Source organism: Micromys minutus (genome assembly GCF_963924665.1).
Source record: "Micromys minutus genome assembly, chromosome: 1".
Taxonomy (NCBI): domain Eukaryota; kingdom Metazoa; phylum Chordata; class Mammalia; order Rodentia; family Muridae; genus Micromys; species Micromys minutus.
Window position 1 is genome coordinate 176133635 of NC_137969.1, and position 14212 is coordinate 176147846.

At 46.6% G+C, this 14212-nt stretch overlaps 1 protein-coding gene across 3 annotated transcripts in view; it reads left to right on the forward strand.

Annotated features, from left to right (window-relative positions):
* PXDN (peroxidasin) overlaps window positions 1-13889 on the forward strand; it is a 78237-nt gene extending 64348 nt beyond the window's left edge. For 2 of the 3 annotated variants that reach the window (XM_080932730.1, XM_080932732.1), the window contains 6 exons: window positions 1889-2023; window positions 2625-2833; window positions 7778-7898; window positions 8156-8285; window positions 10716-10829; window positions 11738-13889. In XM_080932730.1, coding sequence (XP_080788856.1) covers window positions 1889-2023; window positions 2625-2833; window positions 7778-7898; window positions 8156-8285; window positions 10716-10829; window positions 11738-11857 — 829 coding nt within the window. In that variant the 3' untranslated portion in view covers window positions 11858-13889. The remainder of the gene's footprint in view (window positions 1-1888; window positions 2024-2624; window positions 2834-7777; window positions 7899-8155; window positions 8286-10715; window positions 10830-11737) is intronic. The other variant, XM_080932731.1, reaches the window with a different exon arrangement.
* The last annotated feature ends 323 nt before the right edge of the window (window positions 13890-14212 follow it).

The window sequence follows — 14212 nt, forward strand, 5'->3', positions numbered from 1 at the left end:
GAGGACTGGCCTAGTTGCTGGAGAACAGATGCAATTGTTTCGTGGGGACATGAGTAATCCACCACACAGAGGACAGACCCAGGTCTGCCCAGGATTTGGTCACTTCATCTAGGGCCAGGCTTCTTTAGACCTTCTGCTTCCTAGGGGCTGTTCAGACCCGAAGGCTGGCAGGAGGGCTCTCCCTTGTGAGATGCTGCAGCTTCTCAGTGAGAGCTGCTCTACCCCTATGCTCCCGTTTGTTTACGTGATGCTATTTGATTACTCACAAGGGAAGCACATGAGTTTACAGTTCTCCACAGGGACTATATATATATATATATATATATATATTCACCGCTATGCTTAATTGGGATTTATGTTCACTGACTGTTTTCTTGGGCACTGTGTTCCCTGTGTTCCTATCCAGAAGGCCATGGATGGCTTTCCCAGTCATTTTTGCTTGCCAAAATATTTCAGAACTTCTCGGTTTCTGGTAATCTGCTGCTGGAGATGGTGGACCTGGACCAGCTGTAGGACCAACTGGCAAAGACAACCTGTATATGTGAGCACATGCACACTCACACACACACACACACACACACACACACACACACACACACACAACTCATTTATTCCTTATGTGAACCAATTACAAAGAAGAAAAATTGAGGTGTGAGTAGGAGAGGTGTTGAATGGCCCTGAAAGCCAGGGCTGTCAGGATTTTCAGCAGGCCTTGGGGAACACAGCTGCCATCTACTGCCCTGGCAGTTAATTCAAGTTTTACATCTCAGGGCAGCCTGGGGATGAAGACATGGGCTGTTTCTCTCCATAGTGGGGTCCCCAGGCCCCTGGGTGAGGGAGCTCTGTAGTGCCATGGAGAACACCTCCAGCAGACCCCAAACGAGATATCCTTCAGCCTCCTGCTACCCCTTTACCAGTGGGAGGGCAAAGAGCAGATGTCTGAGGTGGCACTGGCATCTGGTGCCTGTGCAGCATGACCAGCAGCCATCTGTGTTCCCATGGCAGGTGACTTCCAGTGAGGTCTGGGGGCTTTAGTCCAGGGTGCTCGTCCCTGAGCCTCACACTGACCACAGTTTGTGTGTAGAAAGGATAGATTAATGAGTGTAGGTTTGAAGTAAGGTGAATGTATGTCATGTTGAAAGATGAATGACTGTCTTTTCAGAAGTATGACAGATAGATTATAGGGACTCCTCTGTCATGCCAAGCCTGGTGGTGAGTGGAGAGTTGGGATATAGGGGTTGGAAGATGTTATTTCAGACTCTAGCACAGTCTCCTGCAGTAAATGGAACCAAGACCACCTGTTGCCTTGTAAGCTCTTGGGACATTGTACAAGACTAGAAAAGAAAGGTCTGTGGGCATTGCTGGTTCTTTCTGTATCTTTCTGTATGGGCATATATATTCCTAGGCCATGGATGACGTAAGATAATGCGTGTTAAACATTTGAGATGTCTAAGTCTCATGTTAGATATCTACCCTATCTAATTAACCAGCATTTGCATTGACAAATATGTTTAAGTATATGGTAGGGTTTAATATTATTCTTTTCAAATAGATTTTATTGTTCATATACTTAAGGAAGAACATAGGCGTGAAGATGGAAAGGTTGCCTTATTGGGTGGTTCTCCCTGGAGCACGGGAAAGAATTATGTTTTAATTTTCTTATGTTTTTAACCTTTCAAATCATTTATTAGTATGTATAAATTTATATATATTTATACACTGAAAAGGAAAATTGTTTAAAATATGATTAAAGTTGATTTAAAGAAATAACAATGAGCTCTCTTTGTCCAGTGAAAGCCTGGAGGTTGTATGGGGCCTTTTCCCTGCTGCGTTCCATCTCTCAGGCAGCCATGCTGGGTACACTCAACTTTCTCCTTGTCTATTACAGGCTGTATGGCTCGACCCTCAACATTGACCTGTTCCCGGCCCTCATGGTGGAAGACCTGGTCCCTGGCAGCCGCTTGGGGCCCACTCTCATGTGCCTGCTCAGCACACAGTTCCGACGCCTGCGGGATGGAGACAGGTGGGTGCTGGGAAATCTCTCCTTAATGGTTGGTGTGGATTCGGACAGGGAGGCCCCTTCCACATTTGCTGCCTTCAAGTGGCTCCGTACCTCCTGTAGGCTGCCTGGCACCTTATCCTTTCATGCTAACACACCTGAGTCCCAGATCCTGTTGGCTTCTAAAGCCAATGAGAACGGGAATGTTTCCAGGAACCTTTTGAATACCCATGGCAGACCTGGGATTAGAATATTGTCGTTTGTTTTGTCTGGGTCTCACTGTATAGCCTAGGCTGGCCTCATACTCAGGGCCAACCTTCTGCCTCAGATGTACACCATAACAACCTTACTGAGACGTGGGGCTTTTGGCAGCTGAGGAGTTTAGTTAGGAAGTTAACTATCCATCCTTTTGCGACGAGTAGCCATCTTCTTGCTGCTTTCTCTCATTTATTGGATGGCAATTTGAGCAATGGCTGGCTTCTTCTTTTTTTTTTTTTTTAATTCCTGATAATCGAATCATGATTTCCATGTTAGAAGAACATTCCCTCTTGGATCCTGGTGGCTGACATTCTCCCTGCCCTCTGCTGACCCCACTGACTCCTCTCTTGTCCTCCCTGGAGTCCAGGTTGTGGTATGAGAACCCAGGAGTGTTCTCCCCCGCCCAGCTGACTCAGCTCAAGCAGACATCCCTGGCGAGGATCCTCTGTGACAACTCAGACAACATCACCCGCGTGCAGCAGGATGTGTTCAGGGTGGCAGAGTTCCCACACGGGTATAGCAGCTGCGAGGACATCCCCAGAGTGGACCTGCGAGTGTGGCAGGACTGTTGTGAAGGTCTGTACTGCCAGGACCCTGCCCTCACTGTGTCCCCATTGCTGCTGCTTTGCATGAGAACAGAAAAAAAAAAAAGCCTTTGCCCCTCCATGTGGGAATAATTTGTGATTGCTTTGCTTAGTGAGTGGTCGTGAGGTCTGAGAGATGAATGTCAAGTTTTATCTTTTATTATAAAAGCACCTAGCCTGGAGCCTTGGCTATACAGATTGGTAACTCCACCCACTCTGTGAACTTCAGAGGCACCCAAGGCTAGAGGTCTGTTTTACCGCCTTAAATAGGTGTACACTAAAATCAGTACAGAAGATGCTCACACCAACCACCCAGCTGTGTGTGACCGTAAACTCCATGCACTTAATGTCACATGCTTCTGCGAGTGCAGTGTATTTCTTGATGGCAGTCATCACCACAGATAGTCTCCTGTTAAGATGCCACCAGAACCTTGCAGCCTCGTGACAATCTTCGACTGCACCTTATGCCAACCAAAATACTATGTAAAAGAGAACAAACCTTTAGTGTGTTTGCATTGTGTGTCAACCTATTGAACAGCTACATCTGAGTGCTTGTGTGTTAGCCCCGTGAATCCTGATCACAAAGGACGACAATCTGCTCCTCTAGGAAGCATAGCAGGCAGGCTGTATTATGCTGATGCCACCCTGTAACTCACAGGAAGGAGTTGTGAACCATCTTCTTGAGGAGATAGGGGGTAGCCTGTGGGTGTGAAAGGTCTTGATGTTAGGACTGGAAAACCTAATACTGAGGTCTGTGCAGTACATTCCTACCAGCCTGGGCAGCCTGCTCCCTGCCATGTCTGTCCATCTCACCCAGGGCACTATCTCAGTTCTAGCAGCCTGGGCAGCCTGCTCCCTGCCATGTCTGTTCATCTCACCCAGGGCACTATCTCAGTTCTAGCAGCCACTGGCTTCTGTGGTGACTATTCTACGGTCTCTTGCCCACTTTGCATTCCTCGGGTCCTCTCTTGGTTAACCTCCGTTTCCAGTTTCTAATTCGACTGCAATTTTGGCTTTATTCAAACTATGATCAGAGCCCCATAGATAATAAAGCTGGGGACATTTACAACCTAAACCAAGTGACATAGTGTTTGTGGTGAGAAGAGGCCTCCAGAGGACGGATGCTCCAGGCACACATGGAACAGCACACTTGGTTCTCAGCCCTGCCCTACCTGTTGGACCCTGAACAAGATAGGCCACATGAGGCTTGAGAAGAGGCACACAGAGTTCAGAGCTGTAGCTATTTTTCTGCTAATGTTGTCACTCAAGATATTTAGTAAGTATTAAAATCAGGTTGGCGTTTTCAGTTGCATTTAACATCCTAAGAGGATGTGGGTGTGGGTAAAACTGTGAGTGTATATGATCATGTGATTAGTCCTAAGTGACATTTTGCAGGCCTTTCTCCCATATGTATATATTTGTGTGTGTGTGTATGTGTGTGTATGTGTATCATGTTCTCTCTGTTCTTCCCTTCCTTCCCCTTCCCTTCCCTTCTCCTCTCTCTCCCTTTCTCCCATTCTCCCTCTATCCCTGTATCTCCCTTTCCCCCTCTTTCCCTCTCTTCCTATCTCCCTCTCTCCCTGTATCTCCCTTTCCTCACCCCCTCTCCCTCCCTCTCTGTATTGTAAGAATTCACAAAGGACATTGTGCTTACTGGCTTACTGTGTATCTAATCCTAAATTACTGCTCTTCTGCAGGTCACAGAACACAAGTGGGAACTTGTATCTGTTTTTACTTCTTTTTGTTTTAAATGTCCCAGGGATTTCCAGTTTAAATACTTTGCTGCAAGTATAGCACATTCTGTCTGTAGGAGACTATTGTCTTGAAAGTAGTGTGCAAGGCTGGTCCTTATTTTCAGATACGCACTTCTATTTTCTGGTAACATCACCAGGACTCCCTTTGCTACAGAAGCAGAGCCAGGCTTCATTCTTTTACTTAGAAGTATCCACCATCCTGGAAGGGATGCCTCTGAGGCAGGCGTTGTCTTGGCTTGTGCCTCTGTTCTAATCCATTGTCCCAGCTGCTGCAGAGGCTCGGTGCCCAAGGCTCTTACCGACACAGCTTCTTCCAGACACTGTACCTCATAAAATAGCAGGCTCTGTCCAACCCTGAAGGGCTTCAAGATTCTAAATTTATGGTTTCCATTTTAGCCTAAACCCATTCGTAACATAGTAGAGAACAACAAAACATTGAAATCCTGCAGGAAAAAAATGTTGGTTGCTGTTAACTGGGGGGGGGACAGCCATGTGTGTGTGTGTGTGTGTGTGTGTGTGTGTGTGTGTGTGTGTGTGTGTGTATGTGTGTGTGTGTGTGTGTGTGTGTGTATGTGTGTGTGCTTGCACAGTTTGTGTATGTTTACAGATGTGCAGGTGCACATGCATATGTGTATACCTGACCTGTAGAGGCCAGAGGTTGACATACAGTGCTTTCTTTGATCACCCTTCACCTTATTAACACATCAGGGTTCTTTATTAACCAGAGCCTGGCAGTCCTGCTTCTCTAGCTTGCCAGCTCACTCTAGAGATTCAAGCTCCACTCTTCTGATTGCTCAGCAAGTGCTGTATTTACTGAGCTGTCTCCCCAGACCCTGGTCTTCTAACTCAGCTTAAAAGAAGGCTCATGAGAGATCATTTCCTGGAGCTGCACCTGGGTCACAGCACCAATAGCAACACCCATGTACCCAGAACCTGAACCAGCTACCTCTGAGTTGGGGCACTGCCCATTTCATTAAAATAGATGTGAGATCGCAGCTTCTTTCTAGGGACTGATGAGTCTTAGGGTACTATACACATACACATATGTGCACACCCCACATATGTATACACAGAGGAGCTCTCAGCACACAATCACTGTTTGAAATCCTGCAGCAATTATTGAGATACTACTGAGAATTCAAATATTTTGCCCAGATTCACCAACTGTATTAACATTTTCTATGTATTAATTTATACTTTTATTTATGCATGTTTGTGTTCAGAAGTAGGTATAGTCTATAAATAAATAAACCACAAAAGTTGCAGATTTCCTGCTACCTGCTCCTAAATAATTTACTGAAGTATAATTGTTATTGGGAAATTTCACATGGATAAAATTGTTACCTAATTTTTGGATCTTATTTGAATTTTTCTATTTTTCCCAGTGATGTTAGTTCATGACTGGGTTCACTCAGGCTACTCACTTAATTTCACCTGAAAGTTCCCAGACTCCTGTATCCAGGAAGATGCCTTTATCTGTCTCCATCTGGGTCCTTTTAGTAGGTTTCCCTCCATGTGGGTTTTTCTGACTTTTCCTAAAAATTAAAGACGCAACATCGGGGCATGGATCGAGGCACACAGGGCTGTGTTATGTATGTTTTATGTACCACGGTGTTTTAGTAGGAGGCATAGGGCACAGGTTTGTCCCATGATTAGTGACAGTGATTCAAGTTAATTACTTAAAATGTTTGACTATAAGTCCTGGTGAGCGTCAGGAGGGTTACACACATGTGACTTAAGTTAGAGTCTGAACATTCTCCTCCATTGCAGCAAATTCTTCTGTTGTACAAGGACCCGAGTGGGGGAGTAGATCACTCATAGGCAGGAAAGCTGTTCCAGGTGAGGTTCAGATTTTGAGCATAGGTGCCCTGTAAACTTTCCACGTGTTAGCATGGTTCTGCACATTTACTTTGTGAGTACAGCCACTACTGCAGCAGCAGCATTGGGTGTGAGGTTGCGTTAGGGCCAAATGCAAGCAGCTGACACAGGCCAGCAGAACGCTGCAAGCCCAGTTGTACTTTGTGCTTGAGGGATAACTAGGGCATCCATGGCAAATATGGTGGCTCTAGATTGCCAGAACCTACCTCCATATAGATCTCAGGTCAGGGCCACTGGGCACACCCATTACATGGGACACACCTCATCTTCTTGTTCTCCAGTAATCTGGGACAAGGCTTTGTGAAGGAGAATCATCCTTGTCCTCTTACAGACTCTCCAGCTTTGCCTGACCTGGGTTCAATTTTCGGAAAAGATAGGAGGAAGGGGTTCCAGTCACAGCTGTGAAAGGCCAGTCAAGCTGCTGTGGCTCTGGTTTGTGTCCCTAGAGCCATCTGAGAAGCCACCTTATCTACTCTGATTAGTGGACAGGACAGATTTAACCCTCCCAGCTTAACTCAGGTCAGATAATGACCAGTGATAACAAATGATGTGCCTCTCAAGGGCTATTGTGTGGTCCGAAGTGGGGCCTTGGCTCAGTTGTCACATGTCCTCCTATTTCTAGAGAGAGACATCAGGGCCTACAGCTTCTCATCCACAGAGACCTCTATGGCCTTTGCAATGGAGTTTCTGCTTCAGTAGGGTCACAGGACTTTAGAATTTGGGAGAGACAGCCTTTGCTTTCTTCTATGCCAGGCTCTTCTAACAGAGAAAGGGCAGTAAAAATTAGACGGCTTTAGCGGATAATGTCGGTAGGCTTAGGTGAGACAGAATAGGATTTCCCCACATACCTGGAGTTTGGGGATGAGGCCTCAACCAAGATAAGGAAGTGTTTGGAAATTACTTGGTCTTGTTGCAGGTTGATTTGAGCTGATCATGAGGTCTCAGGTGGCAGAGTATCAACTGACCAGGGCAAAAGGACTTAGATCATGAAAGTAGAGTGTTCAAGTCTACATGTGTGGGCTGCAGGAGGGCATAGTGGTCACATGGGGTGGCCTGGTGCAGGGTGGTTTGTCCTCAGGGAGACTTGCATGAAGCTTTTAGTATATTTGAGTACTGGAACTATAGATACTCACAGACCCACTGTTAGCTCCATGAGTTCCTTTAGGTACTGCTTGACATACATACATCCTAATTGAAGGGGGAAAGGAGGAGATGGGTCGTAAGAATAGCTATTTTACATGATGTAAGTGTATCCTAAATTAGACTCATTTGTAACTGATTTCCCCATTTTGCTTTTTCACCAGACTGTAGGACCAGGGGACAATTCAATGCCTTCTCCTACCATTTCCGGGGAAGACGGTCTCTAGAATTCAGCTATGAGGAGGATAAGCCCACAAAGAGAGCCAGGTGGAAGAAAGCACTAAGGTGAGTTTTGGTGGGGGTTGAAAGGTGCCCTGCCTATAGTGGGTCTCTGGGGTAGGCTGAGGCCTTATTGTTGCTTTGAGCTCAGTTGTATCCTAGGTTAGCTAAAGCAGAAATGCCCAGAGTAGACAAGGCCTGTGTCCTGCTTGACAATGCTGGGCTGTAGTGTGCTGTACTGGGTGATCTCCAGAAGGGGTGCACTTAGGAATGTTGACTTAGACTTGCACATTGACACTTTGAATCTTGTCCTTACTCCTTAGTGTTAAACATGGAAAACATCATAGCAATGCCACAGCAGCCACCCATGAGCACTTGGAAGGGCCAGCAACTAATGATCTCAAGGAGTTTGTTCTGGAAATGCAAAAGATCATCACAGACCTCAGAAAACAGGTAAGGCTGGCCTGAGCCAGTGCCATCTGCTCCTCATTGGACCTTTTACCAACACACTTCCTGCCCCCTGAGTTCCCAGAGGCCTTGTGTTTCTGGGTGATTAGGAAGGTGTTGACTTGCCCTCACCTGCTGGGACATGGCCACTTGTGTAGCCTGCTTTGCTCTAGTTTGCTTCTGGCCAGGTTCCATGAAGTCGTGTCCTTATGTTTTCCTGAGAACAAGTGTGCTAGGTACTTTTGTATTGCTGCGATTAAATATAACCAAGACAACATATGGAAGAGTTTCTTTGGACTTACAGTTTCAGAAAGTCAGGAGTCCGTGGTTGTGGGTAGAGGCAGGGAAATAAGAGTCAGAAGCCGGAACCAAACAATGGTGCAAGGCTTTGAAATCTCAGAGTTTGGCCACTCTAATGGACTTCTTCCAACATGGCCACACCCCCTAAACAACTGGGAAACATTTGCCCAAATGCCCAGGACTATTAGGGGACGTCTTAGTCAAATCACCACAACTGGGACAGTGGGCAGTGGACAGTTGGTAATTCTAAGTTTAGAGTACCCTGCCAGGGACCTTGGCTGAGAGGATACCATTGAAATAGATAGAAAGTCCCAGAAAACTCAGGCAAAGTCAGATGAAGAAGTGTGGGAGAAGACAAACCTGAATTCCTGTTAGTAAGCCACTTCTGGTGGAATAGTTTGGAAGTAACTGTTTCCAGAGCCAAGTCAGTGATGGTAGATCAGCAAAAACTGCATGGCAGGTGTGATGGTTTGTATAAACTAGGCCCAGGGAGTGGCACTATTAGGAGGTGTGGCCCTGTTGGAGTGGGTGTGTCACTGTGGGTGTGGGCTTTAAGACCCTCATCCAAGTTGCCTGGAAGCCAGTCTTCTGATAGCAGCCTGAAGATGAAGATATAGAACTCTCAGCTTCACCTGCACCATGCCTTCCTGGATGCTGCCATGTTCCCCACTTGATGATAATGAACTGAACCTTTGAACCTGTAAGCCAGCCCCAATCAAATGTTGTCCTTTATAAGAGTTGCCTTGGTCATAGTGTCCACTCACAGCAGTAAAACCCTAACTAAGACAGCGGGGCACCAGGACTATATACACTACAGCCCTGGCTGAGGATCTAGAGATAAATGTCCTCTCTTTCTGCCTAAGGAACTTTATTCTGTTTCTCTGAAGCTCTGTGTTCAATTACTAAAGGCCTTGTGTCAAAGAGAAGGGAGACTTAGACCTCAGGACATGGGAGGCGTGGTTACTCCAGGGTAAAGAACACTGAGTGTACGTGCTTGAATTGTGAGGCAGAGAAGTGTTGTTGTCTTGGGTGGTGTGGAGAGTGTTCCAGGAGGTAAGGGGCTATTTGTGGCTAGTTTGTAGGATTCTTGGGTCCTGCAGGCTACTCATATGATGAGCTCAGGGGAGACTCAGGTCACCCAAATTCCTTCGTAGATAAAAAAAAGAGCCATTTCCATGGCATTTGTTCCTGCTTGATCCTTGCCCTGCAGGCATAGAGCGCCATCTCTGTGCATTCCAGCACCCAGCTAGGTTTGCTCTGAAGTACCAGTTGCTGTGTTGAGGATTCCTGACTCAGGCAGAGAAGCTCAGAACAACCCAAGGAGACCTGGATACTGATGAAAGCAGGTGTCCTTTGGACCAAGGGTTGGTCCAGAAAGTCTACATGGACTTAAATGTCCATTGTACCATCACTTAGACCTGTGGTCACAGACAGGACTGCTTGGCTCAAGATGCCAGTAGACCTGACAATGCAGAATGGGCTTTGTACAGTCAGCTCAGGCAGTTTTGGCCCTTCCCTACCATCCCTGAATGACCTATCTGTGCAGCTGCCTGTGGCTCATCAACACTGACAGCCATCCAGATCACAGCCACCTTGGTCCTTAGGTGTCTGGGCTTTGTTTAACTTAGAATCAGCCATTGGTGCCTTATATTACTCTCTACTTCCTGAGGACACTCATCTGTCCTTGAGTCTTCTTCAAGGCCTCAAGTAGAGATACTGAGAGTTAATAATGAAAGCATCAGTAATGCAAGTGAGTTATTCCCACAGAAGTCTGCTTTGGTTTCTGTGGGGCTTTTTTAGGGGGGATTGGGAAGGCCGCCGTTTATCTTATAGTGAATAGTTCTTTGGCTAACTAACTTCCAGTTGGGATTTAGGCTGTTGGGAGGATAGTCACCCTAATATAAAGACAACAAGGTAGTCTTAGTGCCAAGGGGCGCCACTGAGTAGCTTGAGGTTCGGGGCTCTGCTCCAGTGTGGACTGTGCACCATCTTGTGCCAAGTTGGTAGGCAGAGGACAGGGTTGGACCCGAATGGCAAGTAGGCCCCCATCACCTTGTAAGCAGGCAGCTTCTCCTGTACTGAGTATGGCTGTGCAAGTTTGTTCTGTCACGTTTGACTGCCTGTGCCTTGCTGCAGATAAACAACCTGGAGTCTCGGCTCAGCACCTCAGAGTGTGTGGACGACAGCGGTGAATCCCACGCCAGCAACACAAAGTGGAAAAAAGACACATGCACAGTTTGTGAGTGCAAAGTGAGTATGGGGTCCAGTCCGTGTTCACATCTTTCACACCCGGAGAGCCGGTGGTCCAAGTGTCAGAGTGAGGTCCTGCTGGCCCTCATCCTCAGCCCCGGTTCCCCCTCATAAGCTACAAAGAGCAAATGGGAGCATTTGTGTGAACCACTTCTAATGGTGTATAGGGAATATACACATGCCTGGGAACCTGAAAACTCCACAGCTTAGGACCTGTCCTCTCAGAGCCAGCTGTTACATTCATACACACACCCTCCCCCTTATTCCATTGTCCAGGTCCATCCTGGGATATTAGTTACAGGGAATACTAATGGACATAGTCCATCTTTGGGAAGAGCTGACAGGTAGGCCAATGATAAACCTTGGTTACGAGTACAGGTTTCCTCTGCAGCCCTGGCAGAAGTACACTTGGAACAGAGCCGGAAGGCAGGACAGCAGGAATGAGGGCAGATCCAGATCACCCCTTGTCTAGCAGGGGACAAGTTTTTTATCTGTCCCTTTACCTGAACAGCACTACAGAGTACTCCAAGCATGCCTGGCTAAGCTGGGAGAGGAAGGATTATTTGCAGAGAAGAATACCACTTCCCTCTGGTCTCATTGCACTTGCTGGCAGGGTTAAGTGGAGATTAGGTGTGGGACAGTTCAGTCTTTTCACTCTGGGCCTCACAGTAAGGTTAGAGGACAGTGGAGTGTGCAATGGAATCCTCCAGGGGATATATTTATAGCTGAAACACTCCAAGCATTGTCTTTAGTCATAATCTCAGGCCAGCTGAGCCCAGCACAAAAGCTAGGACATACTGTGGGGTATGAGGGTAAGAACCATGGGGTGTCACACTGGGTCAGGGTTCATAGGGGTCATGCTAAGTAGAGGGTCTAAGAATGACAAGAATGTGTTTCCTCTCTGTTAGAATGGCCAGGTCACCTGCTTTGTGGAAGCTTGCCAGCCTGCAGCCTGCCCGCAGCCTGTGAAAGTCGAAGGCACTTGCTGTCCCGTCTGCTTACAGAACACTGCAGAGGAAAAGCCTTAATGTTCTCGAGCTGAGCTCCTCGAAGCTGGTCCACAGAATCCTTGTGAGCCTAGATGACAACGTGGGGAGCTTCAGACCGCAGGACAAGTTGGGATCCCAGACATTTCAGGACCTCCGCTGTGCCATTGCAGAAGCAGCCAGGGCTGCTTCAGACCCTGTGTTTGTAGAAGGAAATTGACCAGGCGGGAGTGGGTGCAGGCTGGGGCCCTCACTTCATGTTAGACTTCTCAGGTTTATATTTAAGTGTTTTTAAATGGAAAATTGGTGCTACTATTAAATCACACAGTAAAGACATGGGTTCCAAAATTGCTTCTGCCTGATGATGCTACTTCTGTTTAAATGAGGCAGGAGGTCTTTGACAGGCTTCAAACAGAAGCATCTGGCAAATGGAACAGGATCTGATAAAATAGCATCCTGGGCCACAGTCCTTACAGGGATACTAGGGCTTTCTCCCGCCGCTCCTTCATGTCTCTGTCTTCACCTTCAGGGCCCATCAGCATCTAATAACAGTGCCAACACAATCCTGCACCTTGGGACCATGTCTGCCCTTCTACGCACGCTGTCCCATTATTACGCCACATTTAGGAATAATCTCGTTTCTACTTAGAACGTGTGTAAATACTGCCTTGCTGTAAACTGAATGTGAAATCTGTTGGTCCCGTGCCATGCTGAGTGACCTGAACAGCCCCTTGCATCGGTAGGATGGTCTGCAGCCACCACCTGCCTTGCTTCCTGGCCATAGTGTAGGGAGGGTGATCCACTCTCTAGGTCCTTTGAATCGGAGACAGACAGGCAAAGCCTGAATGTCAGGAAGTCACATTGTGTGAATGCTTTAAAGGAAAAAAAAATCCCTATACCTCATATTTTTTATTGCATGATGCTTTATTAAAAAAATTACCCATTTTAGGTGTTAGAAAAATTATTTCCACTATGCAAATTTTTTTAATTCAGTGAAAAGCAACTATTATACCTCATAGTCTCTTGTTTTTAATTGACCGAAATATTCCATTCTGTTCTCACAAGGTTCTGAGGACTCTTCCTGAGTGAGCAGGTCCCACCCTGTATACACTGACGTGCCCAGCACTGTACGCCAGCCATTGTGGGTACATCAAGAGGGTCACCTGCCCAAGGGCTGGGAGGAAGACCTCAAGGACACAGACGAGTCAATGTCAGCTGGAAAAGGACAAAATGGGAGCCCATGGTCAAATAGGGAGATGTTGAGTTCCTTGCAGCCTCTGGCTTATGTTGGGCAGTATGGCCATTGTGGTGTGTACGTATATGTAATCCCAATGCTGATACAATTACCTTCCTACAGATAGACACAAAGCCACATGCATAAGGCTCCTGAGCAAAGACAGCATCCCAGCATGGGCATGTTCACAGTGGATTCACCACGTCGCATATGTAAAAGTGGCCCACCTTGTCTTATCTTCCTGTTGCTAGTGATATCCAGAAGCTGGTAGTCACGCAGGGGCAGGCATTTGTGAAATATTAAGCTGAACTTAGTGATGACATTTCCGAACAGACTTCTGTGAAGTAGGAGGTATAAGTATGGATCTGAAATCTGACTGCCATGTAATTGCTCAGGCATAGAATGGGGGGAGAACGTGCCCTGGATATCTGGTATTTCACATGAGCCCCCGGGGTATGCCTTGTGCTAGGGCACACAAGTGTACATGGAGCTTAGACAGGTGCCAGGGGTTTTTGTAATCTGCTCCTGTGTGGGAAGCTGGCTGTGATTGACATTAATTTCTTTATATCAAACCAAGATGTCTTGCAGATCTCCATTTTGATGTTACAGCTTCATTGCCTGGGCAGTGGGCAGTGCCCAGACACCCTTTCTGACTACCCACTGCACTGGGCTTCTGTGATTCAAAGTAGTGTACATATTTATTTACTTTTCTGACTGTTGTCAAAAGCCAAGTGCCATTTTATGTTCCTTGTATTCAGTCCATTACCAAAGAGGTGTTTGCACTTTGTAATGATGCCTTTCAGTTTAAATAAAAGGACCACATCGTCAAGTAAAGAAGAATCTGTTTTTTTTTTTTTTTTTACTTTGACACAACAATAACTTGTTCAGTGAATGATGTGGAAGTAAGAGGAAAGGATCCTGTCCTTCACAGAAACCCAGAGCTATGCTGTGAGCTACTGTGAGGAAGGAAAAGGAAAGAAAAGGTGTGTGGGGTGGGGGGTAATTAAGAGGAATTTTTCTTTCTGAGATAGAGAAGATGCCTTGTCCAGCCTGATGTTATGTGGGTTCAGCCCCTAGAACAAACCTCCTGAATTTCTTTGTGAACCAGTATCTTCCATTTTCAGGAAATATGTGGTACTTTTGACTCTTGGAGGGGGATGGGG